Source organism: Gallus gallus, chromosome 3 (assembly GCF_016699485.2).
Source record: "Gallus gallus isolate bGalGal1 chromosome 3, bGalGal1.mat.broiler.GRCg7b, whole genome shotgun sequence".
NCBI classification, from domain to species: Eukaryota; Metazoa; Chordata; class Aves; order Galliformes; family Phasianidae; genus Gallus; species Gallus gallus.
The window spans coordinates 5,827,011-5,843,897 of NC_052534.1; the positions used below are offsets into that span (position 1 = coordinate 5,827,011).

The 16,887-nt window shown below is 40.7% G+C and overlaps 2 protein-coding genes across 2 annotated transcripts; both read left to right on the forward strand.

Moving 5' to 3' along the window:
- The first annotated feature begins 2,088 nt into the window (after positions 1-2,088).
- SNRPB2 (small nuclear ribonucleoprotein polypeptide B2) lies at positions 2,089-6,909 on the forward strand. Its single transcript, XM_419331.8, has 6 exons — positions 2,089-2,210; positions 2,787-2,959; positions 4,096-4,236; positions 5,330-5,383; positions 5,921-6,009; positions 6,532-6,909. The coding sequence occupies exons 1-6, from the start codon at positions 2,147-2,149 to the stop codon at positions 6,689-6,691; spliced, it is 681 nt and encodes a 226-aa protein (XP_419331.1). The 5' UTR covers positions 2,089-2,146; the 3' UTR covers positions 6,692-6,909.
- Positions 6,910-10,007: 3,098 nt separating this feature from the next.
- Positions 10,008-15,309, forward strand: CTAGE1 (cutaneous T-cell lymphoma-associated antigen 1). Its single transcript, NM_204732.2, has 4 exons — positions 10,008-10,162; positions 10,634-10,773; positions 11,375-11,485; positions 14,929-15,309. The coding sequence occupies exons 1-4, from the start codon at positions 10,039-10,041 to the stop codon at positions 14,950-14,952; spliced, it is 399 nt and encodes a 132-aa protein (NP_990063.1). The 5' UTR covers positions 10,008-10,038; the 3' UTR covers positions 14,953-15,309.
- Positions 15,310-16,887: the final 1,578 nt, after the last annotated feature.

Here is a 16,887-nt window from a genome sequence, read left to right on the forward strand (position 1 = left end):
TCCAGCATATTATATTGGTGATGTATTATAACTGCCTACTAAGAATGCCACAGGCATTCTTGCTAAGAAACTTGGAATAGTTTTTACAATTCTTCAAGCTTTCATGGACTTTTAAACAAATAACTGCTTTAGTGAATAGAAGAGTACTGTACCTCTCTGGGGATTAAGAAAACAAAAGTAATCTAAATAAATCTTGGAGGGAGCCTGAGGAATGAATGTTGCCTCTATTGAATCAGTAGTCAGACTGAAATCCCACCTGAGGAGCAGGAAAGGACGGCTTTCTGCTTTATTGCATTCAAATTCTTCAAGAATAAATCAGCAGTGCTTAAAGTGACTCTGAGCAAGTACAAGCGTGGCACTGAAGAATTACAGAAGCCATGAATTCTTCCTTACTTTCTGTCAGGTTAAGGTTCTTTGTGTGTATGTTTTCATTAGTTTCTTCTGTATGAGCAGCTTAAAGACTTCAAAATAAACTCATTCATATTATGTCAATATTTTTCACTCCAGAAGACAATCAAATTCCCTTAGCTACCCTGATTTAATAGCAAGTACGTTGTTTCGAACTTTGTAACTAAATTATGAGTTATATGGACTGTGTTGCCAATCAACACATAAAACAGCACGTACCTTTCTAAAAAACATTTTAATACATTGTTCATGCCTGGATTTCAAAGACATGCTTTATGTTAGCTATTTATAAGACAATAAACAGAGAAAAGTGCCTAGAACTGCTGTCTAACACCATTTAGACTTGTGATGTGTATACTCTGCACGTAGGTTTGTACTGGCACACCATTTCCCATACCGTTACACAACTGAAGATAACAGTGTTTTCCTCCGCCAGTAAGTAACACCTCCATCAACAGCTTTTGGGTTTTTTGTTTTGTTTTGTTTTGTTTTTGCTTTTATATTCAACTCACTTTAATCCATTTTGTTCTTTATGTATCATGGAATTGTTTGAGTTGGAAGGGACCTTTAAAGGCCATCTAGTCCAACTACCTTGCAATGAGCTGGGACACCTACAGCTCTATCAGGTGCTCAGAGCCTTGCTAAATAACAGATTTTCCTTTTGCTCAATAAAACTCCAGAATCCTGAAGAAAGGCTTTCCTTTTTCATGCTTTTCCCACTATTCTAATTTCTTCACAAAGAAATGAGTTTCAGTGTGAACTTGTCCAAACATATTAAATCTAAGCAAGAATTGTCTTATGGAGTAAAACTTTTTGCAGTATTTTCTTCATACACAATTAAACTTCTGTAACTAAAAATTGTTTCTGGAAGGCGTCATAATTGCTCACTCACAGAAATGAAGGCATGCAGTATGTGAAATTATTCCAAAAATTCCAAGGCTGCAGCCTCAGTTCTCCTCTGTTTATTTACTCTGAGCTGCTACCACCTCAGGGCCCTGAAGAAATCATACAATAATAGAACCATAGAATGGCCTGGGTTGAAAAGGACCACAATCATCATCTGGTTTCAACCCCCTGCTATGTGCAGGGTCGCCAACCACCAGACCAGGCTGCCCAGAGTCACCTTGAATGCCTCCAGAGATGAGGCATCCACAGCCTCCTTGGGCAACCTGTTCCAGTGTGTCACCACCCTCTGTGTGAAAAACTTCCTCCCAGTATGAAGTGCTCAGATGCACTGCCTTTCAGATATCAAAACTAAAAACAAACACTTGTGGATGCACATTTTATAACAGGCGCCCCCCAAGGTGCTGTTTCTCTTCCTTCTTTACAGCTCACACGGTAACTGCAGACACACAAACACAGCTTTATTTCACACAGGAGCATGCTGCTTCATCCTGGGCGCAGAGCCCCATCACCGGGGCGGTGCTGCCAGCCCACGAACACAGACAGGACCCAGTACTGTGAGGCAGCCTTGTCCCTGCCAGGCTGAGCACACGACCAGAACATTCAAGCAAGCCGTTAACCCAACGCCACACAGCAAGCCACACTCCAGGCCCCAGCCAACATGGCGCCCGCAGCGCACGGGCCGCCTGTCCCCGCATCGCGCATGCGCCGCTCGCCACCGCGATTCCGGCGCATCGATCGCTCCAGGAGCGGCTCTGCGACCTGCGCTGCTACAGCGGCCATCTCGGCTGCGCGTGTGTTCTGTGTGCAGGCGGGTCTGCGGCCGGCTTAGAGCATGGACATCAGGCCCAACCACACCATTTACATCAACAACATCAATGACAAGATTAAGAAAGAAGGTACGGGGGGTTGCGGAGCGCGCTTTCCTCAGGCAGCCCGCGCGCTGCTGTTCCGTGCCGGGCTGCTGCTCGCGTCTCGTCCCGCCTCTCTCCGTTGAGAGGCCGCGGCCGTGGCTTGGCGCCTGGTGCTGAGGCGGCTGGTCTGCCCTGATGCCGCGCCCTGTGCCTGAAGAACCTCCATCAGTAACTGTTTTTCATCGTAACTTTTAACTGTAGAACTTCATATGGCGTTCAAAGCCTGCAGGCGTTACTGGGCAGGTAGTGATGTGTGTCAGCAGCAGCAGTGAGCAGTGCTCCTGTATAGCTGACCCGTTTGTCCCTTTGTGTAGTTCGTACACTTAGAAAGTTAATGCAAAGTTAGTACGGTTTCTTCTCTAGCTGAAGGCTTGGGTTGTGAAGCCAATACACCTACCTGCCAAAACTGGGCAAACGTGCATTTCTACAGCAGTTCTAACTAAGCTTGTGTGACATACTGCTGGGAGATGAAGGTGGCAGAGATCAACCTGAGGGGCACCATACCCTGTAGATGCAGACAAAAAAAGTTACAATCCTTTTTTTTTTTTGTGTTGTTAACAGAATTGAAGAGGTCCTTATATGCGTTATTCTCACAGTTTGGTCATGTGGTTGACATTGTGGCTTTGAAGACTATGAAAATGAGAGGACAGGCTTTTGTTATATTTAAAGAGCTAGGATCGTCCACCAATGCTCTGAGGCAGCTGCAAGGCTTTCCATTTTATGGGAAACCGATGGTAAGTTATTTTCTTCCTTCTCTGTGGAAAATAAAATTACCGTGGTGTGGTGCAGTGTTTTGATCCTTGTGCCTTTTAAATAAACTGTCACACATACTTGCAATTGTGCTGTTAACTCAGTGATGTCCTGTCTTGACAAATACATGTATTGATGTCAGCTTGAGGGGCACTGGAGAGACTCTAATTGGAACACACAGCAAAGCTGAAGTTGGTGCTTAGGTTTCCTAAATGTTGGCTCTATGTTTCACTGCAGTGAGTTAAAAGTTTTCAAGATCTGAAATGCTTCCAGCTTAGACATAGACAGTGGGATCGAGTGCACCCTTAGCAAGTTTGCTGATGATAACAAAGCTGAGGGGTGCAGTGACTGCAACAGAAAGAAGAGATGTCATCTCTCTGACCGCAGGATGCATCCTATGTCTAGAAATGGACAAAGGATAAAAACCAAGTTCAGCTGCTGTGTGGTCTTCTATTGGAGTAGTCTTCAGTAAGTGATAGGATTATAAAAATGTACACACGTGTGCATCTATGTGTAGTGCTGTGCCCTTATATACTCATAGTTCCATCATTTATCTCTCTCACTTGGGCACTGGAAAGCTTTTGTCAGAAGAACAGCACAGTTGTGCTGCTGATACAACCTATGCAGTCTGGGTTGAATTAAGGCAACTGTTTGTTGTGTTTATTTATTCTGAGTTTTACTGAACTCAGTTTTCTGCAGAGATGTGAGATCACTGGAACCTTATCACCTCCCAAATGCTTTATCCCCCTAGTTTTTCTTAGTAGCAGCTGGTGCCAATTTAGTTAACTGATGTTATATAGCTTTGTACATCTCCTACCTTGACAGACGTGGTAAAGATGCTGTTAGCTGATTAGAGTTCTGATTCCAGTGAGTGTCATAAAATTAGTAATTTCTTCTCATGAGAGGTCTATCCCAGTTTTTAAAAAGTTCTTTAGTTGTGATCAGAATTAATTATGAACGTTACATACTCTGCAAACATATCTCTAATTTAAAACTATTTTTAATACAAGTTTCTACAAACGTATTGTGTGAATGAGAGAGAATGTGTTCAATGGAGTTGGTGTGAGATTTTCAGTATAATAAACAGTACTGTGTTGGTTTTTTTTTTACCTTTTAAAAGCGTATTCAGTATGCCAAAACAGACTCTGATATCATCTCTAAAATGCGTGGTACTTTTGCCGACAAGGAGAAGAGGAAGGAAAAGAAGAAGGCCAAGTCTCTGGAGCAGTCAGCTAATGCAGCAAATAAAAAGATAATTCAGGTAAGCTGCTTCTGTATTTAAAAGAAAGAAGGGAAAAAAAACCCAATTCAAACAGTTCGTCCATTTCTTTTGTTAATGTAATGTTTTGGATTTTTTTTAGGACTAAATATTTTGGTACTTTAAGTTCTTTGAGTTGTTGTCTCTTGATTTGTAGTGCTCTTTAGCACTCATTAGAGCTGCAGGAGGGAGTATGATTACGTAGCCCTTAATGCATTTTATTTTATTATTTTTTTTTAACACTTTTTATTTCTTTATCTTTTTTTTCATTCCTGTTGTAAGATGAAAACAAAGGTATAGAGCAAAGGTACAAAAAACAATGTAGAAAGTAACATTATATATGTACATATATGTTCTCTTCTACCCACCTACCGTTCTACAATGTGATCCACTTACAATTAGATGAGAAGGAGTTGGCATGGCATGTATCTCCTGTAATGGTTGGCCTGGCCTAGGCTAGCAATGTTTAGCAATTTATTTTCAAAGACAGAAAAAAAAAACCCAAGACACAGGGTTTGAATATTGTCTTACTTAACTACTGTTTCTGCAAAGACACTGTTTGTTGTCAAGGAGAGATATGTGATCATAAAAATTACTTTTTCTGCATAGAAAATTCAGTTTTGTCGGGATTTATTCAAAATCAATTCTTATACACTGATTTCCTAGAAGTAACTGTTTTTATTTATAATGGTAATAGCTTTAGTTATGCTTGCTAAACTGAAGTCCTCAGTGAAGCGCGTATTTTTTTCTTGTTGTGTCTATCATGTCTTGTCTAGGTCTTCATTTTCAAAAGCTACTTCCTGTCTAACTAAACTGAATTTAATAATGGATGAGTAGTGATTTGCTGTATCTGCTGACTCAGCCATTAGTTAAATTTTTATTCTTTGATCGTCTGGTTTGGGGATTCAATGCAGTCCACATGTTGTTGTTTCCCTAGGGCAAGTATTTCATAAACAAATGTTCCTTGGATTGCAGCTTAAAAAAATAAAAAACCACACCGTCTTTCGGACACTACTTGAGTTGCACAGAAACATGGTGATGTGTGTTTATCTCTAACCAAATATCTTTTAAAAACCACTTTGCTCTTACTTACTAGGGAGCAACACAAAATTCAACCAGTGCCCCTGGGACTTCACCTCAGAATCAGCAGGTAACGCTTGTTTTTGTGACCAAATCTTTTAGAGATTCTGAAGCTTAACATCTAATGGAGTTTGTAGCCAATAGATTTTAATAGTACGGTGTAGTAAAACAATGTGTTTTCTATGGGTTTCAGTTGCCCCAAAGATACACAGTAGTTCCGTTCTGCTGTAGATGAACAGGGTGCTTATCATGGCCTCCAGCTACTTCACCAGAGAACATGTGGAAGGCCTTTTTCCAAGCTGATGTCCTCACACACAGATGTTTTGGATGGCCTGTGAAATCTAGAGTGGCCCTACAGTTAGTCCTGACTGTGGCAGTGCTGAGATCTTAGTGTGGTGGAGTACTGCGGTATCAGCTGTTAAGCAGAAAAAACAAAAACCACCGAAATGTGTCTGCATATTGCATGAAGGTGTCCTAAAGCCCAGCTGCTAGTGTTACAGCCAAAATGAGGGATTTATGAGTCGTCATTCAAATAATAATACAGACCGATTTAGAGGGGCAGACAGCTGTGGGTAGTCTGCTGAATTTTGCTCTTCTCTTATTGCAGGTGCCTGATAACCCACCAAACTATATTCTTTTCCTTAATAATCTGCCTGAGGAAACAAATGAGATGATGCTGTCCATGTTATTCAATCAGTAAGTTTTGAATGGAAGGAAATTTTCCTTTGCTTCCTTCTGCTACCTTTATGGTTTTGTTTTTTTATTTTTGGTTGGCTAGTTGATTATTAGAAATGAGTGGTTTTTGAAGGTCTTTCAGTTCTCTGTGTTGCTGCCAACTTTACAGATGTCAGTTCTGATGACTGTGTGCAGAATGCAAGTCTGACATTTTTTTTAAACTGATTTTGATTGTAGAAGTTATCTGTTATCAATCTGCAGTGCATTAAGCTGGTGACTAATGTTAAAGACATCAGAAACAGTTTTAAAAACAGCTTTAATTGCTTCTGCAGATATGCAAGACTGATTAAATTACTTCAGCAGAATGATCCTTAAGAGAGGCAGAGTTCTAAGGACTGGAAATGTAAAAATTCTTCAATTGAATCTTGTTTGTAGTAACTATTTTTCTAGTAGATGCTTATGGGAGGGTCTTCTGGCTGCTGAAGGGAGGTATAGTATCAAACTAGAAAACACAATCTGACTCTTCTTAAATTTACTTTAAAGGTTTCCTGGATTCAAAGAAGTACGTTTAGTGCCTGGGCGTCATGACATTGCATTTGTGGAGTTTGAAAATGAATGTCAAGCAGGAGCTGCTCGAGATGCTCTCCAAGGATTCAAGATAACTCCGTCTCATGCCATGAAAATCACTTATGCTAAGAAATAACCAGACACTCTTTGGAATTCTTTGTATTGATTTTTTTTCCTTTTTTAATATGAGAGTACAGCATGTTTTCTGTCCTGTGCAGAAAAGATAAGACTGTTGTGTGAAATGGCTGCAGCTGTCAGCACAGTTGCAAGACTTCTGTGGATCTACTGAATAGTCACTTTTTGTGCTAAAATACTAATTTTTATAAAATAAATTCAGCTTTTGCTGTTCTGAAACTGTGTTTTTCATTAAATCTGTCTTATTAATCTGCTAGTCTTGCATGGCAGATGAGAATTGCTAGGTCATGGCCTGAACCAATGATTGAGCACCAGGTGAGAAGGCACGGTTAACCCAGAGAGCTCAGGTTTAAGCAATGCACCTTGAGTCCACCCCTCCTTACCCTCATTTAAGGGTTAGCAGCTGAGGGAGCAGCATCTCTTTAGAGATCATGCTCTTCTTGAGATGTTATTGGTCTTTGGACAGGGTGAGATGCCTTCTTCTGTACTGCTTTCTAAACTAAGTCTTAATGAGTACCTTTATAAGTGTGCTCCTGTCCTAGTAGAATGCATTATCATGGCCTTCCATTGCTCCATGGGGGGCTAATTCCTAATATTGGTTTAACTACTTTTAAGGTGACTTTCGTTTCTCAGAAGTGAGCACTGGAAAATTATATGTGTCTTCAGAGCAAAAAGCGTGAGTGGGAATGTTAAATGTCAGTGTGTTCAGAATAAATGCAACACTCAGTCTTCAGCCTCGCTATCAAAGGGAAAGCTGCTTTTCACTGAGAATAATCTTGGTTAAAATTTGACAGCTCTGTTCAACTTTCTGGTTTTGTCTATACAGTGATGGCTGGCAGTAGAAGTCATTGTACAGAGGGCACAGACAAACTTATGGTTTTGTTTTGATTTTCCAATCATCTGGTCTTTAGCAGTGATTTTTAATAAATGATTTAGTGAGAGCTTTCTGCCTCTTTCCAACGACACTGCTGATAAGCCTAACAGTCTATTTTTTAGGCAGGCTTTTTGAAATGCATGTCCTAGTATTTCTGTGGTTTTGGATTTTTTTTTCCCTCTCCTTTGTTTAAAACACCTAACTGTTTTGTTGGACACAAAATACACTAGCTGCAGTGAAGTAATCCAGTGTAGTATTGGGAAAAAATCACTTCAAAAGCGGAAGTGTTTTGTTCAGATGGTGTTAATGGAAGAAGACCTAGAAACATGTTTTAGCTTTAGAGAATAATGAAACCTAAACTATATTTTTGGTGAAACTTGCTGAATTTTCCATGGTGTTGTCTAGGAGAATTGCAGTCAGGCTCTTGGAGACTCATATTTTAGAAATGGTATTGTGTTCATGCTTTTCACGTTGCACCATTCCTCAGTTCTTTAATGCTTTGTCTGAGTCCTCTAACTACCCTCTCAAAGACATAATGGGATGAAGTTAGTGTGACTTCCTTCAGATGTAGTTCAGACAAGCAGCCAGTGTTAAGACTGGGTGCTACAAGGAAGAGTGTTCAGATGAGCACAGTAGCTGCCTTGTGAGTGTTGAGGCTTTTTTGTTTCCGAAGTAAATCAATTGGAAAATGAGGAAGTAGGCTGAAGGCTGTAGCTTTTCCTCTATTGCTGCAGCTTGGTATATTACCTACCTGTGCTGTGTGAGCTTGTAGCTGCAGAGCATGTGTTTTTCCCAGTTGTGTTGTGTGGTGATTGAGGTCTGACTTAAGACTGTTATTTAGACAAAACGTTTTGCATCCAGGAAAGAATGATTGTTTTTCATAAAATCTTGCTATGCTCCATGTTCTGATATGCCTGCTCCCTTTCCGATCAAGTACTCTTTCACTGCATCTGAAACTGCTGCATAAAACTGCTTTTCTGCAGTGTCTGTGAAAATAAATTCATCTTCTGCACTCACATTACATTGCAAGAGGATGCCCTTTCACAGCTGTATTAATTCTGTATTTCTACATATGCATTTTCCATTCTTCGTAGCGAATTCACAAGTTTAGAACACTTGCAAGTGAAAATTGTTTTTTGTGCACCTGTAAAGAACAAAAGTGAGTATGTTTTGTCTGAACTTTATCTTACTTACTAACATCTTTGTATGAACTTTATCTTACGCAGTTGCAATTGTGAAGGATGCTGTTCTTGCATTCTGCTGTTTTGTTTACATGAGGCCGCTGCTCAGCTGTGGCATGAGACCACTCTCCACCTTGATTCAGTTAGGAGGGTTTGTGCAGAGCAGTCTGCAAAAAAAGTCATATATTAAGTATAGGAGGTTGGGGAAAATGTCATTCCACCGGCTGTAGAGTGGGGATGATACTAGAAATACTGAGATGCTCACTCTTGAAAAAGGGTGCGTGTTGGGTTTTCTTTTCTTCTGATGGTTGACTGAGAAACAGGGCCTGCAGCATTTCAGCCTTGTGAATCAAGTAGCACTGATTGACTGCTATTTGGGGAATTGCAGCATTGCTCTTGGTCATTTTTAAGGACTGATTTTAAGATTAGCTTTTTGAAGCACGACAACTGTGATGTGAACAGCTTACAGTGTATATAATAATTTAGGGTTTTTTTTGGGCGTGTACATCTATTTTCATTAAAATAGTACTTTTTCTCATATGCTATGAAAATATTTTGGGAGGTTAGATGAATGTTAGATGTCCTCTAAGACGTAACAAGTGCCTCTTAAGTCAGTTTATGGTATTTACTCAGTGTGATGTCTGTGAACTCTCAGCTGAGTTTGGCTACATAAATAAACATGAGATGGCTACTGCCTTTGCTTAACCTGTGTATTCTGCTGTCTTTCTTTGTTTACCTGTGTAAAAGAAATCTTAACCTATACAAGTAGCAGTGCTTGAATTCTAGATTTCAGATTTAAATTGCTGAGTTGAAAAGCATTTTTTATTGAGTTATATTTGCATCCATGTTTAGTGTTGTAGTAGGGCCTTTCTACAGACTGCAATGAGGGAGAGTTTATGGTCCAGGGATGATTATATGTGTTAGTGTGTGATTGTGAGAATAAGGGACTTAAGAATTTGAAAGGATATAGTTTTCTTCCCTGTTTGTTGGGATCTGCCTTAATTTTTAATTCTCAAACAAATTTTGCTTGAGGTAAGATTAAGACTGTGTGTGACTAGAGGAAGGCTTAAAATTTTTAATTAATGCAGTTGCTCCGGAATGAGTTTGGGAAAGGATTCTGTTGCATAAGTGCAACGTGAGGTTTCCCTCTTGCCAGCGGCTCCTCTTGCAGTGGAATGTCACCCTGATCCCTTTCCATTGGCCAGGGGTGTTTGTCCAGATGTTTGGCTGTTCCATAAAAGATAGAGATCACTGGGCACAGTGTGCATTTGGGAAGTGCCGCAGCAAAGAAAAATGACACAACGTGTTTATTCAATTGTCTTATTTTTGTGTTTTGGATTAATGAATCCATTTGCAACTGGAATTTTTATGGACAAGCTTGCCAGCAAGAAGCTGTGTGCTGATGACGACTGTGTCTGTGAGTAATTTTGCTTTAATTTTAATTAGAATATACTCTCAAAAACAGTTGTGGGGCTTGGAAGCCATAGTGTGACAGAGAGCAACTCTGCTTATTTAGCTCATCTTTAAATTGGTCTGTCAAGTTAAAATAGAGTGAGAAGATGAATGTGAAGCATCAAATCCTGTTTTACTGCAGGAAGACTTTTCTAAGGGACCCTTCTCATGAGTGAAAGGTAAGAGTAGAGAAGAGACAGAAGGACTGTAACTTACATTAGGATTAAATGACACATTCTGAAGCTCTTATTCTGCTTACTGAAGATGGAAAAATGAGCAGGGCAAATTACTGGCAGACATTAATTTCAGAATAACCTACTTTTGCCTGTAGAAATGGTTTTACATGTGCGCATCCACACACTTCCATATTTTTCTTTATAAAAGAATGCCTTTAAATTCATCCTTCTCATTCTTGATTTTTATTTCTTTTTCCTAGACACCATTTCCCTTGTCAGAGCAGAAGAGGATTATAATGCTCCAGACTGCAGATTCATTAATATTAAAAAAGGGCAGTTGATTTATGTTTACTCAAAACTAGTGAAAGAAAAAGAATCTGGAGAATTCTGGGCTGGAAGTGTAAGATGAGATTCCTGTGTATATGAGCAAATCAGAAGTAGAGTAGCATTTATTTCTGGACAAAAATGTGTTGATGTTGAGCTACTGTGGGTTTTAAAGTAACAACTTAGTTTTCAGATTGAGTATTTAAACTGATGGAGGAGTCTTGAGGGCCTTTTTTCCTTTTTTTTCCTCTGGTTTCTGTAGTGAAGTTAAAGTATCTTCATTAACTATTCAGTAATTATGAATTTAACTTAAGTAAAACGGCTCAACAGTTCTTTTCTGCGGCTGCTTTCTGAAACTGCCGGAGAAAAACTTTCACTACAGTTGCTCATAAAACAAATATAAAGGAAGCAAACTCTAATATTAGCTGAATTTGTTAAAAGAAAACTAAAAAAAAACCGACAACTGTGCTGTTGTTTTATTCCAGAAAATAAATACCTATCTATATTAGAACTTGTGTTAACCATTCATTTAATGTGCTGGTTAACTGGGGAGCTAGGAGATCCAAAAGCAGAGTTATGAACACTGCTAAGTAGCTGCTTTTGGCTAAATTATGAATTAGCTTAAGGCAAATGAGGACTGTTCTAATCTACCTAAGTATACATCTCCTTGCTTGAAGGTTTATGGAGAAGAGTATGAAGACCATATGGGGACAGTTGGTTATTTCCCTCGCAGTTTAGTCTCAGAACAACATGTCTATCAAGAAGCAAATAAGACCATTCCTACAACGGTAAGGAATTTACAGAACCCCAGCTGTATATAATTATCCTTGGCTCTGTAATGCTAATTTCCTGTAAAAACAAATCATAATTGTGGCAGTTGATTGTAGCATATCACAGATGCTTAGGGATGCTATCTCTGGGCCTTTATGCAGGCAAATGCTCTCAATAAAATCCCAACATAAGCTCTGATACTGTAGATTTCACAAATGCTGAGTTAAGGCCTTGATCCTATTATTGTTCCTACTGATTGGAATAGCATTGCTTGAAGGCCCCGTAAGAGTCTGGCCCAAGCTTCTTGCAATGTGTTGCAAACAGTTTTCTTTTTTGGAGACTGAACATTGTGCCGCATGCTTCAGTAATGTGTACAAACACCTTCTATTAATGGTCTATATAGATTGACTTTGTCATAGAGCACTTCTGTTTTACACTCCTGAACACCCTTCTCATGCTTCAGTGAAAGCAGGTCCCTGGTAATTGAATGTGAAAACTCACTTTTCCACTGTTCCTCTAGAAATACAGTGTATTCTTGAGTTGTTTTTTAGTAGCAGCATCACTTGGGTTAAAATATTGGAGGAATTAAAAAAATAATGATCTTAGTTTTCAGAACACTGTGTGAGAAAAGTATGCTTGCTGTCTCAGAGTTCTTAGTACATCTATCAAAAGGTAGAATTACAAAGCTATTGGAAACATGTTTTTTAAGTAAGCTGCATTTCTAAAAGGATGGTTCTCCCCAGTCATGTAGAGTAGCTTGTCATACACCAGGCAGACCTTAACATTACTTAAAGATCTGAAACATGCTCCACAGAGAAGTGGAAGAGGATGGTATGGCTTACCTTACAACTGGTGTTACTGGTAGCTTATATTTCTGCCTATAACACGTTGCTCATAGCCTTGAAATTGTATATGGACTCCTCATCCTAGCTCTCGATTATTAGGTAGGTTTCATTAAAACGAGAAGTAATTGAAATGAAGTTTAAGAGTTGCTAGGATTTGTGTTTTAATGTCAGACAAATCTTATTTGACGAAATGCAAATCTTGGAACCAGTGATTGCTGTTCTTAACACTACATTAGGTTATTCTGAATTTGGCCAGGAGCACTGTAGCAATTAGTCATTCTTTCATGTTCTGTGACTAAAATATGTTTCTAAGCTCTTTTCTCAACAAAAATGACAGCCAGTCTGCTGAATGGCAAGCTGAGCTGGAAGCAGAGGTAGGTTAAAGTCATCTCTTACTCTGCAGGCTGGCTGTGGGTCCAGAACGGGCCATTGCTATTGCCAGGCTACTCTGCAGAACTTTAACTGACAAGTAGAAGTTCTGCAGCAAACTTTTTTGCACAACTAACCACACAAAGAGTTTCACAGTTGTTTCACCCTTAGTTCATGTTCTTGCTATGCAAGAGCTTTGCAGCAAAACCTGATGGTGGCACAGGTGGGTTCTTTACCTTGTTCCTCTGTTCTCATTTGTACATTGCAAATGTGAGCTTAAAGGATCTGACTTCAAGTTTATATGTGAAAGTGTTTACAGCAGGTCTTAACGGATCTCTACCTGGCCATAAGTATACTTAATCCAGAAGTATACTTAAAAGGGTACTGCTTTACACAAGAGCTGTTGTTGCATAGCTGTTGTATGCCTGTAATGCTACCAGCCTTCCATTTGCAACGTTGCAGCTGGTCTTATGTTTGCAGTTCTGCTATCCTTCATTTAAGCTGTTGGCCATGTTTGTACCTTGCTTTGCTGGCCTCAAACCTGTTGACAGAGAGCTGTTGGAGAGGGTCCAGAGAAGGGCCACAAAGATGATAATGGGACTGGAGCACCTCCCCTGCGAGGACAGGCTGAGGGAGCTGGGCTTATTCAGCCTGGAGAAGAGAAGGCTGCGGGGTGACCTCATTGCAGCCTTTCAGTACCTGAAAGGAGCCTATAAACAGGAAGGGAGTAAGCTCTTTGAAAGGGTAGATAACAGCAGGACCAGGGGGAATGGTTTTAAGTTGAAAGAGGGAAGATTTAGGTTGGATGTTAGGGGGAAGTTCTTTACCAGGAGAGTGGTGAGGTGCTGGAACAGGCTGCCCAGAGAGGTTGTGGATGCCCCATCCCTGGAGGTGTTCAAGGCCAGGTTGGATGAGGCCCTGGGCAACCTGGTCTAGTAAATGGGGAGGTTGGTGGCCCTGCCTGGCAGGAGGGTTGGAGATTCATGATCCTTGAGGTCCCTTCCAATCCAGGCCATTCTGTGATTCTGTTAACTCTGTTGCTGTTGTTACCACTGGTGTGAGAACAACCTTCTCCAACTACTCTTTTCCCTAACCTTTCATTTATTGTTTCCTTTATACTATGGAACCTGGTGATGCCCAAAGGTTAATGATCAAGCAGCATGCAGCTCCTGCCCATTGAAAGCACTGAGTGGGCAACTTGATAGGCACTTTGATGGGGGTGGGGGATATTGGAGGGGGACCTGTTGCACTATAGAGGAGCATGAAAGCGGACATTAGAATGGAGGGGCCTCTGTCTCCTTTGTTTTTCCCCATAGTAACTGTCAGAACTGGAGTCAATGTACGTCATCAGAAACAGACCCTCTTAATAAATTCTAGTCCTTGTGAACTTCTCTCAGCATCCTTTTTGCAACCCTATCAGTGCTGTTCCAAGTAATAAATCTTATACAATATTTTCTTCCCAGTGCTGCTACTTCTGAGTTGCACTGAATACAGTAGACTCCTTACAACAGACTGTACTACTGAGTGGTGTTGGACTGCCTGCCATCCTTCAATGATTTTAAATTGGTCATTTGCTGGATAAAATGAGAGTACTTTTAATACCAGTAAGCCTTTGCCATGAACTGGCTTCCAGAGGACAACTAAGTGTGATAGGCTGGTCTAATGTAAATGTTGCTGATTTTGAGCACAAAGTTGTTAATTCCTTGCAGTAAAATCAAGATGAGAGCTATGTAGCCATGTAAAATACTAGCAGAAAGCTAGATGAAAGCATATGCTATGAAAATGTATCCCTTGCTGGAAGTTTTCAAGCAAAATGCAAGATTTTTTTTCTAGTCAGGTTTCTCTGTAGCAAGTGAATCACAGCCTGAGTCAAATTAAAACATCCTTTTTGTGTCTGGTTAGGAATAGTTTAAGGATAAGGAGTTACGTACAACTCAAAGCCAAGTGTGGATGTGGGAATACAAAACAAAAAGATAAAGGGATTGTTTGAAAAAAGAAAGAACATGGCATCGCCCAATTCACTTAAAGATTTACGTCAGGAACAAATCATCCCAACCACATAAAAGGAGCTGAAAGAAATAAAAGCTTTCTTCTCCAGAATTCTGTGGAGTTAATTTATAGAGAACATACTTTGAATATATTAGCGTATTCAGTGTTTGCATCTGCTTATCTACCTTGGGGGAATGATAAAGGAATGTTAATCCTTCAGTAATCTCAAAACATCTTTCCTTTCAACTCTCTTTCAGGACATTGATTTCTTCTGTGAGTAGTGCTGAAGATGGCTAGGTAATCTCCAGGGTGCTATCAAGAAATGCTGACAAAGAAACACGGAACCCTTCACCGAACACCAGCTTTTTTTTTTTTTTTTTTTAATAGCTAATTGTAAAATAAGTCATCTTTCAAGTGCAAAAGTTGATTTAAAGGCCGTGATTTGGTGTGGGGAAAATAGTCTTATATGGGATTTATTCTTCAGAAATTATTTACCTGCATATACCTGTGAATGCCTCTGTGAGCCTTTGCATTATTTTGAGTAGTACAGATTATACGTAGAATTAGATGTGTCATTTTGACCTGCATTTTCCTTCCATAACCTCATACTGCATATTAAATAAACATTGAAAAAGCCCTTCCTTTGTTGAGCAATGTATGACTAGCTGACTTAAATCATTTTTTTCTTGCACGAGTTATGCTGCAACGGAGGAACTGACAGAAACAAAACCATGAGCATTATTTGTGTAAGACGCAATGCCTGCCCTCAATGCTGATAGTTATGGGATGTGTTTCTGAGAACTGGAGGAAGTAACCTGCTGTTCCCTGCCGGGCTCTTGTGGTTTATTGCCAGTGCTGACTGTCAGGGAGGGCTGCACTGTTGGAAGTGGGTGAAGAAGTAGAAAATCAGTTTAGTTTGCACGAACAAACGGCCTATCATTGCCACGAGCCGTAGAAGCGCGCCCTGCCTCAGGTGCAATGCATAAGCGTGGCTCGGAGCGCCCTCTGGCAGTCCGACAGAGCCGTACCTCAGCGCGGGGCGGGCGCCGCCTCAGCCGCGAGAGAACCTTCCAGAAGGCCGGGAGGTTGTGACGCAACTGTGGCTGAAGGCGGTGTTGGTGTTCAGCCTCAGTGCAGCGAGTTTGCCCTGAAACTTGCTGCGGTGGTGTAGGCTGGACATGCAGTGCTGTGTATATCAGATTTTGGAGTTCCACTCTAAGAAGACTTCCAAGACGAGTGTTGGAAATGCATCCCTCCATGGGCATGGTTGAAGTTAGCAGTATGTGAAGAGTACGCACAGTAGTCAGTGCTTGCAAACAGCAGACAAAAGAGATTAAATTGCACTGTGGATAACATGAATGGAAGGGGTGAGGTGAGTTCTAGCAATTGTTATTGGAAAATGCATGTTTTTCTGCAAGGCTTCATCTCACTTGCTTACATTTGCTAACGTACCCCGTTCTATGTAAATGTGTACGAAGATTTACATTTCTCCACAAAAATATCATCCCATCCTCATCCTTCAAAGTGCACGAGCTCTGGGCCTGAGATGGACTTCCTGTGGTGTAAGGTGAGACTGGTGCTTATAGTCCTTGACCCTGTGCATAACCCTTAACATGTGTTGCTGCAAGCAAAGCTTGCAGACGTGGTTGCTTTCAGCTCCTGTTTGCTCTTCAGCCAGCTGAGGTCAACTATGGATGCTTTAGGACAGGTGCAACAGCTGGGACACAGAATGCTTCCTGTGCAGGACACATACAGCAGGGACTATGCACACACACACATCAGTACCCTTTCTGAACATGCGGAAAGGACAGAGTTCAGCCTATCAGTGAAAAACGTCCTGCCAGGACTTCTTCAGCAGTTACAGCGAGCCTGGGGCCATCGTGGCAGTGTGTGGACAGCATGTATTTCTTTTTGCCTTTTTCTAGCTCTCTTCAGAACCTGTGCTCTGGTTGGTCATCTTTTCTGTGCAGAAAATAACTCAGCAGGCTTTCAGGGGGCATCAGAGTCTGTCTGCTTGACAACCTAATTCCAAGGAAAGTAAGATAAGGGTTCAGTTTGTGAACCACTATGTGGTCTTCGTAAAGCATCTGGCTGTGGAAAAGCATTGTACTGGTGAAGCTACTTGTCTGCTGAGTTCAGTCTCTAATGTACAACTGTCGGGTGGCTTCCAATTTAATGAAGCTTTACAGCACTCTCTGTCTGCCTGGTGTCATAGG

What these genes read in the sequence shown, in the direction of transcription:
- SNRPB2 (XM_419331.8), top strand. Translation starts at nt 2,147, where the DNA reads ATGGACATCAGGCCCAACCACACCATTTACATCAACAACATCAATGAC. An exon ending in CAAATAAAAAGATAATTCAG is followed by an intron (nt 4,237 to 5,329) that starts GTAAGCTGCTTC and finishes CTTACTTACTAG; the next exon opens with GGAGCAACACAAAATTCAAC. An exon ending in CTGTCCATGTTATTCAATCA is followed by an intron (nt 6,010 to 6,531) that starts GTAAGTTTTGAA and finishes TTTACTTTAAAG; the next exon opens with GTTTCCTGGATTCAAAGAAG.
- CTAGE1 (NM_204732.2), top strand. Translation starts at nt 10,039, where the DNA reads ATGACACAACGTGTTTATTCAATTGTCTTATTTTTGTGTTTTGGATTA. An exon ending in TGCTGATGACGACTGTGTCT is followed by an intron (nt 10,163 to 10,633) that starts GTGAGTAATTTT and finishes TCTTTTTCCTAG; the next exon opens with ACACCATTTCCCTTGTCAGA. An exon ending in ATAAGACCATTCCTACAACG is followed by an intron (nt 11,486 to 14,928) that starts GTAAGGAATTTA and finishes ACTCTCTTTCAG; the next exon opens with GACATTGATTTCTTCTGTGA.